This window comes from Ambystoma mexicanum, chromosome 1q (genome assembly GCF_040938575.1).
Source record: "Ambystoma mexicanum isolate Mex_15411 chromosome 1q, UKY_AmexF1_1, whole genome shotgun sequence".
NCBI lineage: Eukaryota > Metazoa > Chordata > Amphibia > Caudata > Ambystomatidae > Ambystoma > Ambystoma mexicanum.
In genome coordinates this window covers 308,581,979-308,602,615 of record NC_090922.1, presented here as the reverse complement: position 1 = coordinate 308,602,615, position 20,637 = coordinate 308,581,979, and the positions used below count along the sequence as shown (strand labels likewise).

At 47.0% G+C, this 20,637-nt stretch overlaps 1 protein-coding gene across 5 annotated transcripts in view; it reads right to left on the bottom strand.

The window, feature by feature from the left end:
• Positions 1 to 20,637, bottom strand: part of THAP7 (THAP domain containing 7) — a 357,684-nt gene that overhangs the window by 125,493 nt on the left and 211,554 nt on the right. For 3 of the 5 annotated variants that reach the window (XM_069638992.1, XM_069638993.1, XM_069638994.1), the window contains one exon: positions 14,463 to 14,618. The exons of the other annotated variants lie outside the window; for them this stretch is intronic. In XM_069638992.1, the coding sequence (XP_069495093.1) occupies positions 14,463 to 14,618 (156 nt within the window). The remainder of the gene's footprint in view (positions 1 to 14,462; positions 14,619 to 20,637) is intronic. 5 annotated transcript variants of the gene reach the window in all.

The window sequence follows — 20,637 nt, the reverse complement described above, 5'->3', positions numbered from 1 at the left end:
AGCCAAAGTCAATTGGAGCAGTCTATGTAGCTGAGGCACTTTGTAGTTAATAAAAGTTCTTGCACAAAGTTAGAGAATTAAGTAGAAATCACTTGTAGGGTCACAAGCGGTTACACTTGTGGAAAGGGAATTGAAATCAACTCGTAACAAAGGGAATTGAAATCAACTCGTAACAAAAGTAGCCACTGCAAGTCTCAACGGAGAAGAGCAAAGCTAAAGACACTAAGGTAAGTACCCAAAGTCTGAACAGTACCTCTGGTTTGAAGAAGAGTGGTCCAGCTGGATTCTGTCCTGTTGCAGCAATCCAGATCCTGGGTTCCTCAGACTCAGTCATGGGGACAAGAGGGAGGACGTCTGGAGGACTCCTGAGGCAGCAATTTGGAGGCCGTCGGCAGCTATGGGCTCTTTTCGGAACAGCGGCACAAAGCGGTTTCAACGCACTGTAATCAGCACCACCGCGGATCTTGGACACCGGTTGGGCTTCCTTTATTCCTTGAGTCCTGCACTCTGGTGAGGGGACTCAAGCTCTGGTCATCCTGCTTCTGGAGGGTTTTTAGACCACTGGAGCTTCTGGCCGAATTGCCGACAATGCACTAGACTATGGATTTCTCGACCACTGGCACTCGGGTTCTTGCAGCAGTGCAAGTACAGCCAATCAGGTAAGATGGTCCAGCGGAGTTCCTCTCAGGGTTAGTTGGTCCCACTAACCCAAAAGGAAGAAATTGTCCTTTTCGGAGCTTCTCTTGTCGATCAGAAAAAGGAGTTTCAGCACAGCAGCAGGACTTCACCGGGCAATTCAAAGGTCCAGGAGGATGCAACAAGCTCAGTTTACGGTTTCTTCATCTGGTGTCCTTCCTAGTGGTCGACTCCTCTAGTCCCGAAACCCTCGCCTTTTAAGCAGGTTTCTCCCATTCATGCACAGCCTATGCTGTCAATCACACAGCAGGGTGGCGGTCCTGAAAGGACTCAAGAAAGGTTGCATTCAGGCACTCCTAGAGACAAAGGACAGGGTTTTTTTGGGAACCCCCCTTACTTCCTGCCCTTTCAGACACACTGGAGCCAGAGGCGGGTTTCAGGACTGAAGCCCGCCAAAGGCAAACTGAACAGAGGGCTGAAACCTGGCTTGGCAGGCAGAGTACAATCCAAGAAAGACCTCACAAACAGAAAATGGCAAAAAAAGAAGACCAGGCCTTTTTGACAAAATGATCACCCATTGTTCTATACTGCAGCTGAGGGCTCAACCTGCGGTAGAAAAGCAGAATGGTAGGAAAATTAAACCATTGCCACCAGCCATTTAAAGTAGTGAGGGTAACATAAAAAATGTTAAATGAGAATATAGGATAAGTGCTACTAGGTAACACGCCAGCACTCCACATAAGATGGTGTGTGCTGGACCTACAAAGAGAAAAGGTAAGTAAAGTCAATTTCACTTGACTTTTCTAGGGAACAGTAGTTCACACAAGAAAAGGTATTTAAACCTTATGAGAAATCAAAATGATTTCTCTGACACTGCACTGAAGGTGCTGTGTGCCACCATACAAAAATGTGATGCCTATGGAGTTTGTCAGATTCCAAAAACAGTGGTAATACATAATTCAAATCAGGCCAAAACACGAGAGGGTGAAAAGAGGTTTCACTCGCTCCAGGGTTAAAATGAAAAAGTCTTAAAGTCCAGCAAAAGAGCTGGAGGTCTCCAAGGTTGATGGGAATTCGCACAGAAATGAGAATTCTCCCCAACACCTACTCCAGCCTGCTCTGTCGGTATGTGCGACGAGGCGCAGGAGCACCCCCCTTGCACATACAGACATGCAGTTCCCCAGCCAGCATTTCCAATGAGCTATGCAAGGCTTGGGAAGCAAAACACCCCCCAGCCTTGCATGGCTCATTGAGCTTGTACGGCTAGGGAAATGTAACGGTCAAAGGCCACCAGGCCACCCCTGAACTGGGTCCTGTACCTGTACCCATACAGTCCCCTTCCCACTTTTCTTCTGCACTTATCAGATATACTTTATCTGACTAACTTTCACCTGCCACTTGCTGGCTGCACTGCCATGGTCTATTGCCTTTATGTATTTAAAAAAAAAAATGTTATTTAGTATTTATTCTGTTCCGCACTTTCCACTCCCTCGCCCCCCTCCATGCACTTTCACCTTTCTCCCTTTTCCATGCGCTTGCGCTTTTTTAAATGTAACTGGGCCTAGTAAGATCGCCGTTTTCTTTTTTAGTCGCCCTTGTTCCCCTCCCTTTTGCCTGGTCGCGCTCGCAATATAAATAAAATATAATTCATGCATTCATTCATGCATTCATTCATTCATTCATTCATTCATTCGGAAACAGTGTTTCCCTTTGACAGTTAAACCGCTGAGGGAGTGGTGCATTTCACTAGGCTGGTTCCTCCATAATGGGTGCGAGGGGGCCAAGACCCGGTGGGTCGACGCCTCCTCGCCCATTATGGACGAGCCGCTCCCGGCCTAGACAGAGTAAACCGACTTGGGAAAGAGCCAAGAGAAACCAAAGACAAAGGCTGTGTGATGTAAGTGTTGAAGCGAAAGAAAGCATCTGTGGGAACTGTTAGAGTCTAAAAGGATTATAAAGTGAAGCTGATAGTATTGTTGAAACTCAAGAGACGAACTGGGGAAGGGAACCCAAGCCTTTTTGTGGAACTATTTGAACTTGGGGAAAAGGAAGTTGAAACAAAAAACTCGGAACTATTTGAACATGGTTTATTTTGGTGCCGTCATCCGGACACATTGTATATCTTTAGTTGTGAGGTTAAGTATAGGTTTTGGACACAGACAAGGCTTTTAAATTGAACTTACTGACACAGACTGTCCTTAGTTTGTTTGGGTAGGGAAATCAATCCAACCTTAGTATAGGGCAAGTTAGGCCTTACTGCATCCTGAGATAAAATAAAGTCATTTTGTTAATAAAAGTAAATCTGTTGTCTGTGTCTTGTTTCAGGATGCCTTCAAAGCAAGTACCATTGAAACATACATTATTACAATAAATATGGAGCTCTTAAGATAATTATTAAATCACTTGATGGTAAGTAAAAAAGTTCAATTGCTTCTATATTGAGATTATTTTACCATGAAACACATTTTTGGTCAACCGTTTTCCTTTGATAAATATGGTCTTAACCATCTATGGAGGTGTAAAACGAACACATAACTAGCCTAGCCTACCCAAATGCATGTCAACTACTTTCAAAAGACATGGATTGGGCTCAAATTACACATTTTACATTCCCATCATTTCAAAGCAAGAAAATGTTGGAGTACATTGGGAGAAGTGATATTACCCGGATTTTAAGAGGGCTCAGTGTTTTTTCACTTTAAAGTGGGCTACACAACACTATGGGCAAGTCTTGCCACAAAACGGCCAGGTGCAGAGCCCTGCATAGGAATTCTAGGCAGATCAGTGGGAGCGCCTTAATCTAACCCAGCTTGTCCCAACCACCATTTAACCAGTGTTGAAGGGTTGTTGGGGTGAATTTCCAGTTTCTATGCCAATTCCCTTTATCCTGAGAGACCCCCAGCACTTTTGCTGGACCGTGAACTTTTTTTATTTTAATCTCCTGAGTGAGTGGACTTTTTTACCTCTCACTCAGTCCGTTTCTTTGACTAGGATTTTGTAATTTGTGACACAGCACCGTCTGTGCAGTGCCACTGAGAAGTTCCCCTGGACTTCTCAGAATCTTTAAACACATGTTCTTGTGTGAACTACAGCTCCCAAGAATAGTGAGATTACTTTTATCTTACTTGCATTCTCTTTTGTGAGTCCAGCACACACCACCCTATGTGGAGTGCTGAAGAGTTACATTATAACTCCTTATCCCACTTCTCATGTAACATTTTTGTTAGACTGACTGACTTAAATGGCTGGTGGCAGTGGTTACTTTTAACTACCTTTTGTGCAGGCTACTAGCAGGTTGATTTCCCAGCTGCAGTACAGAACCCATGGGTGCCAATTTTTCCAAAATGGCTGCGTCATTTTGCCATTTTTCGTTTGTCAGTTCCTTCTGAGTGTTTATCGTTTAGACTAGGTTTGAGTCCTTTGTGTTTTGCCTTTGGTGTGTCTGGGAAGGCAGGAAGTGAGGGAGCAGCCCGAAACTTCACTGTCCTTTGCAAGAATGCCTGGCCGAAACCAGTTTTAACTGGGCGGCTGGCTGCCCCGGAGGACAGCCAATGCACAGGTGATTGACAGCTGCATGCCTATGAATGAATGAATGACATTCTGCATAAAGGATGAGGATTTTGGGACTACAGACAGTCGAGTGGAATCCATTGCTGCGGCAAGAAGTCAGCCAAAGACCCCTCTCCCTCCCACCCTTTCGTCACCACAACCAAGGAGGAGCAGGAATCAGGGTCTGCATCACTGCATCAGGAAGGAAGCCAGCTGGAAAATCTTATCTTTAAGGTACTGTGGGGCTTGGTGTGTAACTACCTTGTGCCATTTTCAGCGCTTCCTGGCTTGGGAAGTGCACTTTCCACCTATCTAGAGTTAACCTCAACTCACTTGTGCAGGCCTTATACAGCATGTGCACCATCAGGTAGGCTCTTCAAGCTCATGGAAATCTTCAAGAACTACTGACTGTGTGAATAACTTTCTCTGAAGAACTGCATCAGAACTAGAACTAACCAATTTGCTTTGGTTATCCTGGTTCCCTAAAGGCTACTCTTCTCAACCCCATTGGGTTTGGCTGTGCTGGTTGCCCCATAGGTTTTAAATGTAACACTTTTTTTCTGCCGAGAAACAGAGTACATGCATCCCTCTGGGAGAAAATACTATTGTAACAGTTGCTAAATTGTGTTCTATTTAACTCTGAAACTTTCCCTCCCAAACTCAATGTGTAAAGGTGATACTACTGACCTTTATTGAGGTCACTCCATGTGCTGGAACTGTGTAGCATAGAAAAAAATTACTCACCTGCATTATTGATTCTGAAAATAATTTCAATCCATCTTCTATTGAAAGTTATTAGTTGCTGCCTTTTAGTTTGATGGATTTGCTGTGTGTGTATGACAATGCATTACTTACCGTAAAAGCATTTCTGATGGTTGTATCCGCTTAGATTCACATGCTGTGCATAGGTCCGACATCCAGAGGTCACTCCGGAGTATTGCATTTTGTTTTTCGTAGTCGAAAAAGGGGATGTCGACAAGGCGTGCCTGTAACACTATCCCTATAGTGACGTGCGTTGTACCCATAATCCCTCAGCGTCGAGGTCCCTCTGTATTTTTCTGCCCTGAGGGAGCCTTCTAGACGTGAGTGAGTACAGAAAAGAGAGATATAGAAAAAGGATGTCTATGTTCCTTCCATCCGAGCGGGGAGGAAGGGTGGGCGCATGTGAATCTAAGCAGATACAACCATCAGAAATGCTTTTACGGTAAGTAATGCATTGTCTTCTGATGTTTGTTAATCGGTTTAGAATCACATGCTATGCATAGACTAGCGAGCAGTACCCGGAGTTGGCGGTGGGTTATGAGAAGGAACAGTAGAGAAAAGATGTCTTAATACTGCCTGTCCCACCTGGGAGTCAGATCTAGAGTGTGCAGCTAGACAGTAGTGTTTTGTAAAGGTGTGCACAGAACTCCATGTAGCCGCTTTGCAGATGGACTCAAGGGGAACATTTGCAATGAACGCTATGGGAGCTCGAGTGGAATGTGCTCTTGGCTTGAAGGGTAGTTCTCTCTTAGCAAGAGTGTAACAGAGAGTGATGCATTGAACAATCCATCTAGATATAGTGGACTTTGAAACTGCATCTCCTTCTCTTCCTGCTGCCACAGAGACAAAGAACTGATAGGTCTTTCTCAGTGGTCTGGTTCTTTCCATGTAGAACATGACAGCTCTGCGTACATCTAGTGTATGCAGACTTTTTTCTCCCACGCTGGAAGGGTTTTGAAAGAACGTTGGTAGTTCTATTGACTGGTTTACATGAAATTTCGAGATGAATTTTGGTGCAAACCTTGGGTGTGTGCGTAGAACCACCTTATCCTTGTGAACTGTTACGAAGGGGTCTAGTACAGAAAGAGCCTGTAGTTCACTTACTCGCCTAATGGAGGTGATAGCTATTAGGAAAGCAGTCTTAAGAGTGAGGTATTTAAGAGTTGCCTTGTGCATGGGTTCGAAAGGAGGGCCCATGAGTCTAGAAAGTACCACATTTAAGTCCCATCCGGGAGCTGGGTTAGCTATCGGAGGGTGTATTCTCTTTACCCCCTCCATGAAGGCCTTGATAACTGGTATCTTCCACCACAACACTTTAAGTTGGGAAGTGGTGTATGCAGAAAGTGCTGCTAGGTGGACTTTAATGGAATTGAACACTAGACCTGAATCCAGTAAATGGGTCAAGTACAGAACAATGTTAGTGGGAGAGCAGGCAACCGGGTTGATGCTCTTACCTTTACACCAGACGACAAATCTTTTCCACTTGCTAGAATAGCAGTGGGGAGTATTAGGTTTTCTGGCTTCCCTGAGGATGTCCATACATCTCTGCGGGAGTTGTAAATGTCCAAATTCTATGATTTCAGGAGCCAGGCTGCTAAGTTCATGGTCTGAGGGCATGGATGCAGTGTCCTGCCCTTGTCCTGTGACAGCATGTTGTACGGGCAGGGAAGTTTCACTGGGGGAGATAGGGACATCTCCATCAAGTGAGCGAACCATGGCTGCCGGGCCCACATTGGGGCCACTAGTATCATGGTAACCTGCTCCTGGTGCATCTTGTGCACCACTTTGTTGAGAAGGGGAGTCGGGGGAAAGGAGTAAACAAATTTCCCTGACCATTGAATCGACAGACCGTTCCCCTTTGGACTGGTTCTGGGGGTACCTGGAGGCGTAACTTTGGCATTGTGAGTTCTCCAGAGTTGCGAACAGGTCTATTTCCGGGAATCCCCATTGCGTGAAGACGTCTAAGACGATGTCTTCGTGCAATTGCCATTCGTACTCTTCGGGCAGGGGGAAGTCTCTGCTGAGTTTGTCTGCTAGCAGATTGAGTTCCCCTGGTACATGTTGTGATAGTAGGAACATGTGTTTGAGAGCCCACTTCCATATATTCTGGGACAGCTTGGACAGTCCTGGAGAGTGAGTGCCCCCTTGCTTGTTGAGGTAGTACATGGCTGTGGTGCTGTCTGTGAGGACCATCACTGTCTTTCCTTGTAGGTGTTCCTGAAAGGCTTTCAGTGCTTTGAACACCGCTAATAGTTCCAGCAGGCTTATATGCTTGGATGCTAAGCTCGGAGTCCACGCTCCGTGAGCAGTCTGATGGGATAGGTGAGCCCCCCCCCCCCATCCTGTGAGGGATGCGTCTGTGGTTAGAGTGGCTTCCACTGCGGGTGTGGCAAAAGTTTTCCCTAATAACAGGTTTCCTTTTGTCCACCACCGTAGCGAGAGAACCAAGGCCTGCGAGACCACCACTAGATCGTCCCATTGTCCGCTGGCCTGACACCACTGGCTGTTGAGCCACTCTTGCATTGGGCGCATGCGCAGGCGCGCGTGATGTACCAAATAAATACATGACGCCATCATCCCTAGCAAACGCATTGCTTTGCGTACCGTCACCTCTCGACCTGCCACATAATGGGGGATCTGAAACAGCATGTTTTGGACCCTCTCGTTGGAGGGGAAGACGAGGCCGTCCTTTGTTCGAATTAGAGCCCCTAGGAATTGTTTGATTTGGCTGGGGTCTAAGCTGGACTTCTTTTCGTTGATGGAGAAGCCCAGTTGGAACAAAAGGTCTACGGTCTTTTGGGTATTGGAGAAGCATGTTTCATAAGAATTCCCTGTTATGAGCCAGTCGTCGAGGTAAGGGTATACCGGGATGGATAACCTGCGCAGGTGGGCCGCTGCCACTGCCAGTACTTTCGTGAATACCCTTGGTGCAGATGCTATCCCGAAGGGTAGTACTCTGAACTAGTAGTGTTTGTTCTCTATCTTGAACCTGAGGTATTTTCTGTGCGCTGGCAACATTAAAATATGAAAGTATGCATCTTTCATGTCTAGTGTTGTCATGTAATCCACTTGTGATAACAGTGGGATTACTTCCTGCAAGGTCACCATACGAAACTTTTGGGGTTTGACAAACTTGTTCGCTGGGAGCAGATCTAATACAGGGCGCATGGTTAAGTCCTTTTTGGGTACAAGGAAGTACACTGAATAAATACCTTCTGTTACCTGAGATAGGGGGACAGCCTCTATAGCTTAATAGTGAAGTGTTCCGGTGTCATACGTCGGTTCCGTGGGGGTCTGTACTTCGGGGAACCGTTGAATTCGATGCAGTATCCGTGGGCTATGGTGGATAATACCCAGCGGTCTGACGATATTCCCTCCCATGCTGAAAGGAACGAGGTTAGGCGGCCCCCGACCGGTGATGCATGGGAGGGGACCCAAATCTTCGGGTCATTTGTTGGTATTGGGCGTGGAACCTTTGGGGCTGGAGCCGCGACCTCTTCCTCTGCCATGGCGTTGGCCTCTTTGACTGAACTGGGTGTTGTTACCCTGGTTAGAGGGCCAGTTGGTAGCAGAGTAAAATTGCTGTTGGTTTTGCTGCTGGTGTTGGCCACGAAAGGAGCGTCTATTGCCATAGCCGCGTCTGTTAGGGGGCCTAGAAATTTGGTCAAGAGTCTTGATGGTATCAAACTCCTTCTTTGCATGTTCTAGGGCCTCATCAACTGCTTTCCCAAACAGATGTGTTTGTTCTATGGGCTTATTTATCAGGGAAGCCTGGGTTTCCGGCTTAAATCCCGAATTGCGCAGCCAGACATGGCGTTTGAGAAGTATTCCCTGAACCAGGGAACGGCCAGCCGTTTCTGCGGCATCTAAGGAGTTCTTTACGATGCCCTGGTTTACAAGAGTTCCCTCTGAGATTGTAGCTAACAGGCGTGAACGCAGGGGTTCTGGTGCGTCCTCTGCTTCGCTGCGCAGCTTGCTCCACTGTGCATCTGCGTAGCTAGCTAGTAGGGAATTGTTATTTGCAATCCTAGTTGAAAAGGCGGCGGACGTCGTGATTCTCTTCCCAAGTACATAGAGCAACTTGCCCTCTTTGTCAGGTGGTGCCTCACTAGTGGATAGTGGTACCCCTGCTCTTTTCCTTGTATTAGTAACTACGAGGGAGTCCGGAATAGAATGGCCTCTGATGTACAAAGGGTCAGAGGACGAAGGGCTGAAGAGCTTTTCTATCCGAGGGTTGACCCCTCTGACTAAGGCAGGATTGGAAAGGGAAGGAGTTATTCTTCTCTTTATAGAAGCCAGGAGCGGAATAGACTGACTAACAGGGGCTTTTTCTTTAATAACTTTCTCTACAAAGTCTATGTCAGGAAGAGTCTCCCCTGTGTCCATTTCAAAATGCGCTGCTGCCTTGCGCAATAGTGCATTAAGTGAAGGTTGGTCATCTATGGGAGAGGTGTTTCCAATAGGTGAATCCTTGGGAGGAGAAGGGTGAAAGACATCAGGGTCCGAGTGCACTGATGGGGATTGCCAAGGCTGCACCGATGGGGATAGCCAGGGCTGCGAGGTAGCTGTATCTTCTTCGAAAGCTCCTGCACTAGTGCAAGGATCTTCTTCAAACCCCTCTTCCTCATGTTCTTCCTCTCCACCCAAACGCTCCTCATCTTCCTGGAGGTATTGCTCCTCTTCAGTGAGGTCATATACGTCTGTAGAAGAGGGAAACAGCCTAGGAATCTTGACCCTAGGGTCATCCTGGGGCCATTCTCTTGGTCTTTTGGGTGTGGGTGGGTTTTGGTTTCCCAAAAACCTTTCCATTTTCTCCATACAAGAATGGAGTCTTTCAAGGGTCTCATGGGGGACCCCTGAATAGTCTAGAGGGGGGAAATCAGTGTTTTCACCTTCAAAACGCTTAGAGCGCTCCCACAACGTCGAAGAAAGGTTTCCGTCGCCCTTTGAAAAGCCCTCCGGTAGTTCAGAAGTGTCCTTAGATGAAGGGGGCAGTTCCTGGCTACTATTGTGCTTTTTCGGCGTTTCCATAGCTTTATGTGCGGTATTCGACGTTTGTTTCGTCGTCCGCTTACGTTTGTCTTCGGAAACAATTCTCGCCAGGCTCTCGACAACGAGTTTGTCAGTAGAGGACTCTGGTGTCGACGTTGCCTGCGTTACACGTTGTTCCTCGACGGCCGCTCTATGGAGCGTTACGTCGGATGATTTTGGGGTAGCGCCCGTTTTTGATGAAAGCCCAATCGCTGGTCGCAGCTGCGTTTTCGGGTGGGGCTTGAGACCCTTACGGTCTGAGGTAGACGCCGGAGTGCCCTGCGTCCCCTTCGGCGCTGATGGATCCTTCGTCTTCGACGAAGAAGAACCGTGGGTTGTGTGCTTAGGCCTATGGGGTCTGTGTGCGTCCTTGTCGCCTGGGGGTCCCCATACGCAGGGCGTGAGCCGAGCCCGTTGGGGCCGGGGACGGACTTCGAGGAGCGCGAGCGCTCCTTCTGGGGGTTAATGACTTCCGTAACGGATGTCGAGTTATCACCCTCCTCGTCACTTTCTGTAACAGCGGCGGCGGGTGAGGAAACTGACTTCGACATAGCGTAGTCCGCCTAACTCTTAACTTTGTGTTCTTTAAGAGTTCTTGGTTTCAAGAGCTTACAGGCCGCGCAGCTGTCCTCCTTATGATCGAGGGGCAAGCAACGATTACAGAGCTTGTGTTTGTCCTTCCAAGTGTATTTGCCCCTACAGCGTGGGCAAAACTAAAAGGTGTCCTCTCCATAGCTGAGGCAATAATAACTGGTGATAACAACCCCAAAGGAAAGATAGGGGAGAAAGAAAGACATTCTCAAAGAGAAGATAAAAGTTCGAACCCCCACTCTCCCTACTGTATGTTGGCCGGCGAGGCCAGGCCACGTGTTCAGCAGCGCCGAAGGATCTCCTCCGTCTCTTCCCCTCCGTCGAAAACTTGCTCGACGGAGGAACAGCTTCACAGCTAACGTCGAGGGGAGGGATCTTTAACAATATAATAAGTATAATTAAGGACCGAGGTCCGTAGTAAGTATTTGCAATGTCTCTCTAGGAGCTCCGCGTAAGGCGACCAGAAGCTGGGCGGAAAAAAACAATCTGAGGGACCTCGACGCTTGAGGGATTATGGGTACAACGCACATCACTATAGGGATAGTGTTAGACACGCCTTGTCGACGTCCCCTTTTTCGACTACGAAAAACAAAATGCAATACTCCGCAGTGACCACTGGATGTCGGACCTATGCACAGCATGTGATTCTAAGCAGATTAACAAACATCAGAAATGTATATATGTGTTTACTGATTTCAATGTACTGCTCTACAGCTCACATTACCCTTCCTAAGATAAGCCTGGCTGCTCAGCCACAACCAACGTGTGTAGTACAGGCCTATATTAAGAGTTGGGTCCTGAATACTAAGAGATAAATCTTAGAGAGTCCCACACGAGTTGTAACTTAGAAAAACATACCTAACAAGGGTATGATATGGCATTTACAACGCGCCTATACACAAGTGTTTCAAGGTGTGATGAGGCAAGGGAGGGGGAACAGAGGGAAGACAGAGACAAACAATCCTACTAGGCTAGGTGACATTGAGATCGCGCAAGTGTAGGGGAGGAGGGAGAGGGAAAAGTGCAAGGGGGAAAGGGGAGGGGGCAGTGCAGTACATAGGATAACAATAAAATAAATAAAACCAATGAATACAATAAATAAAATGCAGCCAAGTGATGGCAAGTGCCTGGGTAAGTGCAGACATCAGGTGTCAGGTGCTGGTAGGGGGCTGCAGGGATACAGAAACAGCCGCCGAGTTCAGGGGGGTGGGGGGCGGGGAGTGCAGGTATTTAACTGGCGGGGAGGGGACCTGGGCCCGAGAACAGAGGATAGCCTAGTGACCAGTACATTTTCAGTTTCAGCCAGGATTTCAGCAGCGGAGAGGACGAGAGAAAGCAGAAGCAAAGAACAAGGTCTTGAGGTGCGTCCGGAACCGGAGATGGTTCCCATCAAGTTTCAGAGAGGCAGGGAGGCCCCAGCTGAAAAAGGGACCTACCACCAACATGTTGCCTGGAGAAGCGACTGACCATGAGGGAGTTGGAGGCGGATGAGCTAAGGGCTCGAGATGGAAGATATTTAGGAAGCGAGAGTTGAAGGTATTTAGGCCCTAGGCCTTGTGGACAATGCAGAGGGTTTTGAACTTAATCCTCGCAGCCACTGGGAGCCAATGCAGAGATATCAGTCCTGGAGAAATCCGATCCCTGGGCTTGAGGCCAAGGACAAGTCTCGCAGTCCTGTTCCGGGTGAGTTGTAGAGGGCGGAGAGCAGAAGCAGGCAGATTTAGAAAGAGGCTGTTGCAGTAGTCCAGCCTAGAGAGAACCAGAGTTCTGGAGACAGTGAGCTTCTGGGGGAAGGAGAGAAAAGGAAAAATACCTCAGAGGAGGTGCAGCTGGTAGTGTGACTTCTTAGAGATGTCAGATTTGAGGAGCGAAGGAGTGTGGAGTCGAAGATGACGAAGGTTTTTCGCCTCACAGGTGGTAGCAGGAAGAGGGCCAAGAGAGGCTGGCCAGACAGTAACAGGAAATGAGGGAGCAGGTGTGCCGATGAGGAGAATCTCAGTCTTACTGGCATTAAGGCAGAGCTCATTGGCAGCACACCACTCCTGGATAGCTGACAGACAGAGATGAGAGAAGGAGAGGTGCCTGAAGGGAGCCTGAAAATGAGCAGAGTGTCATCCACGTAGCACTGAAAGTTAGGGCAGAGAGCGGCAATGCAGTGGGCAAGAAGTGCCAGGTATTGGTTGAACAGTGAGGGAGAGTGGTTGGATCCCTGCGGAACACCACAGGTAGAGATGGAGATAGAGGAGAGGAAGGACCCAAGTTGGACCTGGGAGAATCGATCGGAGAGGAACGAAGTCAGCCAAGCCAGGGCCTGATCGGTGATACCCAGGTTATCAAGGAGAAGGTTGAGCAGGATGGTATGGTTGACCGTGTCAAAGGCAGAAGAGAGATCAAGTAAGATGAGAACACAGGGGGTGTTGGAATCAAGGTTGGAGAGCAGGTCTTCACAGATGTTCAGGCGAGCAGTTTCGGTGCTTCTGCCAGCTCTGAAGCCATACTGATGATCATGAGACAACCAACAGAGTCAGTGGAGATAAATCTGGGAGATGGACAGCTTTTCCAGGAGTTTACCCAGGAAAGGAGTGATGGAGATTGGGCCATAGTTAGCCGGGCAGTAGGGGTCAACAGAGGGTTTCTTAAGAAGAGGTTGCACAAGGGAGTCCTCCAGAGGGGAAGGGAAGACTCCAGTGGCTAAGGAGTCGTTGCCGAAGTCAGCCAAAGCAGGAGCCAGGGTGTCAATGTGGACCTTGTCTAGAAACCTTGTCTGGGGAGAACAGGGGAAAGGCAGAGAAGGGGGGGAGGAAGGGTGGCCAAAGGGGGAGCGGGGAGTAGAGGCAGGAGGAGGAGGAGAGGAAGAGAGAGGACAGGATGTCCTGATTTTTAGAGATGAAATGAGAAGCCAGGGCCGTGCAGAGGGCCTGGGAGGGGATAGGAGAGGTAGAGACTGCAGCAGGATTGGCCAGCTCCTTGCAGATTTTAAAGAGTTCAGCCGAGTTGTTGGTTGCCGTAGAGACTAGGGCTTAGATCGGGCTCTCTTGGTGCGGACAGAGAGGCGGCATTGCCTTTGGAGCAGGCGGCAGGCCAGTTTGTCAGAGGATGAACAAGAAGCATGCCATTTCCTCTCACCAGCCCTGCACTTGCGTTTGAGGGCGACGAGGTCAGAGTCGTACCAGGAGTTGCACTTGGCTTCCGGCTTCAAGCGGATCCTCGCGACAGGGGCAAGAACATCCAGAGTATCAGGTATAGCAGAGTGGGGCATAGAGTGGGCTGTGTCAGGGTGTGAGTCAGCCAGAAGGGGGAAGGGGGGGGCGTGAGAAAGTGGCAGCAAAAGCCTCAACTGACGCACACTTCATGGGTCAGATAACCGAGAAGGTAGGTTGGAGTTGGCTTGTCCTGGGAGGGGGGAAGGGGGGGAATAGGAAGAAGAGAGAGCGAGATATGCAGAGGGCACAAGAGTCCAGAGGAAGGGAGGAAGGACAGGAAGCAAGCAGGTGGATGTTGAAGTCTCGGAGAAGGAGGAATGAAGTGATAGAGACCAGGAGGGAAGAGGAGAGGTCTGCCCACTCAGAGAGGAAGGAGGAGATCTGACTAGGTGGCCGATAGACGGTAGCCACCTACTCAGAGAGAGAGAGATGGAGAGCCTGCAGACGAGGCATACGAAAGATGAGCAGGCCTGCGTAGCAATGATAGAGGCAGGAAGCCCCTCCAGAACGGTTGGACCTAGCCACGGAGAGGATCTTGTTGCCATCAGGAAGAAGAGCGTCAAAGCTTGTGACAGAGCTGGCCGTGAACCATGTCTCGGTGAGACCGAGGTCAAGTTCGTCAAGGAGGCGGCAGATGTCAGAGGATTGTTCGACAGCAGTACAATGTAAAAAGGGCCAGGGTGAACCCACCTCATCCCCACCACTTCGAAACAGCTTTTCTCAAAATGTCTGGAGCAGAAGTAGATGTATTCAGATGTTGGATCCCAGAGACCAGTTCCACTAGAATCGGTGCGACAGCAATTTGCCAACCAGAGGATTCGGCGTGGGTTCTCCTTCTTCGGTAGCCTGTCCATAAACAATTGTTCAAAATATATAATTATATGGATAACATAGTTGGTCAGGATGCAAACAAACATTTTACTGATCAACCTTCACATCCTAAATGAGACATTTACAGCTTTTGCGGGAAAAAAAAAAGTTCTGATAAAGTAGGAGTTGGTTCATTGTAATAGGGACACCAAGTAAATCTGCACCAATGTTAAATGGGTTAATTTGTCCACGTCTGAAGCTGCCTTCACAGGATATTTTGTGGAACTGCATTTGGTCATGAAGATTTGAAAGAAAGATGGCATTAAACCATCATATAGACCACTACCAAAGTAGTATGCATTGTCGGGACGACTTAACCAGCCTAAATTGCATTTCAGTGAACCCAAAGCTCATCATGAACAAAGCTACAACAGTAAAGCCGATTCCCCAAAGTGTGCGACAGTTCCACACAACACTACAAATATGGGTGGCTGTTAGGCAAAGTTTGAATGCAGTACCCTCCCTCTGGGAACACTACAAACAACCAAGACTACAGGTATAGGCAACCCGACCTTTGGTATAAGCTTGTACTACACAGTTTTGGTAGCGTGTTGAGCAGCCAGGCTTATGTCAAGAGGGAAATGTGAGGGGTAGTGGAGTTACAAAGATTCACAGTTGCATGTATTCAAATAAACTCTTACACTCAGTTTCTTGCATAAACAATTAATAATGTATTTATCTGTCAGTTATAAAGCCTTCTTCAGAAGTGAGCAATAGAATAGTAACACACAAATATACTTCAATACTGTACACTCTGAGCTTCTGGATCAGACAAGGCCCTTTTGGGATGGCCCACAGACACAACCTACCCCCACAGGTGACTTCAGTAACCAGGGTGCTGGGGACATTAATACCCTACTGTTGGCATACATAATACTCTTTAAAAAGTAAGTAAAAGGCAAAAGTTATTAGAACACAAGAAACACAAATAGTCATAAGCAGGGCAAATACTTTCAGATAGCTCTGAGAAGAGTCATTCAATTCAATAGGCTAAGCCAAAGTCAATAGGCCAAAGTCTTTGTATAGGATGCAGCACTTCGGGTAAGTAAATGGAAAAGTCTTTGCACAGGTTCTTAGGAGTCTTTGGTAAAAAGAAGAATCAAATGTAGGGCCACAAGCCGATTAGACTTCCACAGTAAAAGGTAAGTTCTCTTAGGCTAGTTTTACAGTACCTTAGTAAAGAAAAAAAGATGCAGCTGAAGACTTATGTTCCTGTACAGCTCTGCAGATCTCACTGTTCCTGGGCCTCAGTTGTGGGGACAAGAGGGAGGGCGTTAGGGGACTCCTGCAATGTACTGGCACTGTCAAAGCTGGCAACCGGCAAACTTTACTTTCAGTGGCTGTTTCGCATTTCAGCTCCTTGCGGTTCAGCAAATAGCAATAAGCGCGGTTCCTGGCTGTCAAGGTGGACTTCCTGGCTGTCAAGGTGGACTTTCCTTACATCTGAGGTCCCGCACTCAACTGAGGGGGAGGGGGGGGGGGAGTCAGGCTTGGTCAATCCTGCTTCGTGGTAGTCTGGAGGATCTTCTAAAAGCTTTCGGCCAACTTAACAAGCAAAGCACACAATATGGTGTCCCTCTCCCTGGCTCTACGGGTTCCTGCAGCACTGAGGAAATACAACCAGCTCCGGGATGGGTGTCCAGGTTGCTTACTTGGGAGTTGATTGGTCCTACAAACTCAAAAAGGGAGAAGTCGCCCTTTGCAGGGCTTCTCTGTCGATGCGAACTTGGCGATTCAGACCTGCAGCAGGGCTTCACCGGGTAAACCAACGGTCAAGGAGTTCCAGCAGCCGTCCTCTTCAAGCTCTTCTTCGGTTCCTTCGTCCAGTGGTCGACTCTGTCTTCCAAGCCAAGAGACTTGCCTTTTATTCAGTTCTCTCCCATTAATTCCAGCCTATCTGCCACTCACCCAGCAGGATGGCTGTCCTTGCCGGACAGGTCAGCCAGCCAATCGTCAGACTGCATTTGGGTCTCCTAGGAAACTAAGCACAGGCAGTTTCGGGCACCTCCCTCACTTCCTGCCTACCCCAGACACCCTCCAGCCAGAGGTGAGTTTCACTCCTGAAGCCCGCCAAGGCGAATTAACAAAGAGACCAAACCTGGTTTGGCGGGCAGAGAAAACCTTTCCACAAAGAAATGGCGAGAAAAGAAGACAGGGACTCGTTTTAACAAAGGAGGCTCAGGCGGCATCTTGAAAAACATGGCTCCTGCGATTTAACATTACCGGAGCTGCGAACAGTTCGCGGTCGGGTTAAATAATGGTAGTTCATTGTAAAACCAGTGCCACCAGCCATTCTAAGAGGAAAGGGTAACATTTGAGTGTTGCATGAGTAACTAGACATAGGGATACTAAGTAACCCCTTCAGCACTCTATTGTAAGATGGGGTGTGCTGGCTCTAGAAATGTACAGGGCTAAGTGAAATCAATTTCAATCCATTGTTCTGGGAAACAGTAGTTGATCCCAGAGAAAGTATTTAAACCTTGGGAAATCTGAAAGACTACCCTGTGGCACTGCACTGAAGGTGCTTTGGGACACAATTGTAAAAGATGATGCCTATGGAGTTTGTTAGACTCCATAACCAAAAAGAAACAGAAAAAAACAATTGGATTTAAAAGTACAAAGTCCCAAAGTTTTAGCAAAAGAGCTTGAGGGCTCTAAGGTGGGAGGAATTGGCAATTATTTGAGAATTCTCCCCAACAGTGGCATTGTACTGGTGCACATGAACACATCTCCAGAGGTTGGTTTGGCCACAGGAGCCATTAATAAGCAGGCACCCCATGTCCCAGGTTGTCCCATTAAGGTGGTATATTCAGGAAATCAGTTGTGCCACATGATAGGACACACATCCCTGTGAAATCCCTTATTCCACTGGAGTGCCTGGATGTTCACTCACAACAATTTGCTACACAGAAAACTCAAATGGCATTTGCTAAAATTCTTTGGGAAGCATGCCATAATACAGGTGCAGCACATCAACTCATTTTTTGGAAACCCAAAATAAAAAAGGTGAGTAACCCCAATCAACAACTAGCCAAGACTATCAAAGAAGTTACCAACCCATCAAAAGAAACATTGCAACTACCAGATAGAACCCAACCGTTAACCACCTCGTGCTCAACCACCCTCACAAACCACATGACAATCAACTAGGCAAACAGAAATGACTAGACAGAACACTTAAGAAAGTTCTTTAAAGAATATATTTTAACTGATACAGACATCTTATGGTCTATGGTGTGTCAGGCTGGAAGAGTATCCTTGAATCTTGCAATGATTCGTTATTTGGGTAAAATAAGTATATTGGAGGATAAAAATACATTGACCTGAAGTGTGTAACAGAGAAATATCTAAGACAATGCCGATAATTTTAGGAATTTGTATATGATATAATTTACTTTCTGATATATATATATCTCAATGACAATTGTTTTTTGTTAGGGTCATGATTTTACTTCAAGATGATTTGTTATCTCAATTGTTTAAAATTGTATTTCTTTGGACTGTACTGAATTTTTGTTTATATTCTTGTTTTAAAAATAATTTGTAAAGTTGTATTACAAATATAAATCAAAGAAAAAGTATATATATATATATATATATATATATATATATATATACACACACACACACACACACACACACACACACACACACACACACACACACATCCACACATCAGAATACACTCAGTTTCTTTAAATCAGTAAATACGTAAATACCCATTTGGGACGGCACACAGATTCTTCCTACACCCTAAGGTGACTTAAATAACTAGGAAAATGTGGACACTGATATATCACCGGTACATTTAGAGCAATACTGAGGTTAGTGTGAAAGGGAAAAGAGGAAGGGATGAAACAATGGTTAACAAATATTCTTACGGGTAAGTATATTTTGAACCCTCAAATTCAAAGTAAATTAACCCTTTCCTGGGGAATAGTTAAAGCGCAAAGTCTGAGGTAAGAAGAGTCTTTCAGAGGGCCAGGATAGCCAATGTTAATTGAGCAAGCGTCTCTTCCAAGTTCTTCTTCGGATTCCTTCGTCCAGTGGTCGACTCTGCCTTCCAAGCAAAAAGCCTGGCCTTTTATGCAGGTTTCTCCCATTCATTCGCAGCCTAGCTGTCACTCGCACAGCAGGGTGGCTGTCCTCCAAGGACAGCTAGCTGGCCAATCACCTTTGGGTGCATTCCTGTAACCAAGGGGAATAAGCACATGGACATTTCTGGCACCTTCCTCACTTCCTGTCCCTGCCAGAGACGCTGGAGCCAGAGGCGGGCTTTACCAGTGAATCCCACCAAAGACAAAATGTACAAAGGGATCAAACCTGGTTTGGCGCGCAGAGTAAATCTCGAGAAGGACTTTTTCGACAAGAAATGGCCCATGGTTGTTTTACAGCAGCTGCAATTGCAGCCCGCGGTAAAAATACACAAAGGTAGGAAACAGTAACCCACTGCCACCTGCCACGAATTGTAGTAAGCGTAACCAAAAATGTTGCATGGGGTGACCATCAGGGGGCACAGACGTGATAGCTGCCTAAGCCTTCGTCTCCCTCTCCAGGAACAAGAATACGGCAAATCATCACATTTGAGGAAACATAATATTTTGACCACACGTTTGACACCAAAGTACTGGGGCACCCCAAGGTGAAGTAAGGAGCAGAACTGCAGCTTATCTCTTTGTGAACGAGCACCGAGAGGGATTCACCCGGATGCGACAGGGCGGTTGCAAGATGGCGGGCTGCTAGGGAGAATTCTCAGAAATGTGCTAATTCCCTCACCTTAGAGACCCCCAGCAACTTTGCTGGATTTTGAGAATTTGATTTTTTTTTTTTAACCTGGAGAGAGAGACTCTTTTCCCACTCTCTCGTGTATTTTAATGTGATTTTCAACACCGTTTTTTTTGGTTATGGAGTCTGACAAACTCCATAGGCATCATATTTTACATTGTGACACACAGCACCTTCAGTGCAGTGACACAGGGAAGTCTTCAAGATTTCCTAAAGGTTTAAATACCTTCTCTGGGATAAACTACAGTTTCCCAGAGCAATACAGTGAAATTGACTTTACTTACATTTATTACTTTCTAGACCCAGGACACACGGTTTCACAGTAGGGTGCTGGGGGGGTTACTTTGTATCCCCATTGTCTCGCTTCTCATGTAACATTTTTATCTTACCCTTTCCTCGATGAATGGCTGGTGGCAGTAGTTTACTTATAAATACCGTGGTGTGCATTTACTGCGGGCTGCGTTCGCAGCTGCAGTAAAGCACCCAAGGATGCCATTTTTGTCAAAATGGCCCCGGTCTTCTTTTTTCGCCATTGCTTTGTGGAAAGGTGTAGTGTGAAGGAAGTTTCATTTTCCTTGGGTGCATTAGCCTGCTGAGCTTACCATATTACATATTAGGTCCTTAGATGGCTGCATTAACAGCCAAGACTAACAGCTTATTCGAAGTGTGTACTAAATGATGAAACAGACCTTTATAGATTGATTAGCAATGCTTAGTAGCGCCTACATGCCAAGCATAGTGAGCTACATTGAACATGCAGGCATCAAAGGGATGGAAGGTTACATTCATAGCGTGCTAAAGCAGGGAAGAGGCCCACGTTTAGTAGCTAATAGAGACCTGTATTTGAGTGCTTAAAGCATTATAGCGCTTAGATAGCTAGTCTTGTAGTATCAAGACACTAGCTAGCAGAGTGCAGGCCCGGTAAAGCTTGCTCACTAGGGGTTCATTGCAATGCATACTGTTTCAGGCTTCTCCGGGAATATTCTTTCTTTGCAACCGTGGCTCTGCCATGCTTCGTAAACAAATCCTCTTTCGCATGAGAAATTGCTGCCTCAACCCGGCCATTACTGATAAGAGACATTCCTGCGCTTTCGCAGATGGGCCCGAGTTGGGAGGGGAAGAAAAGGGGGCGCTTTTGGAAATTCACATAGCTGAGTTTTTTCCATTAGTAGACATGTTTTGTACTGAGAAAGTTCTAGAATATTGCGTC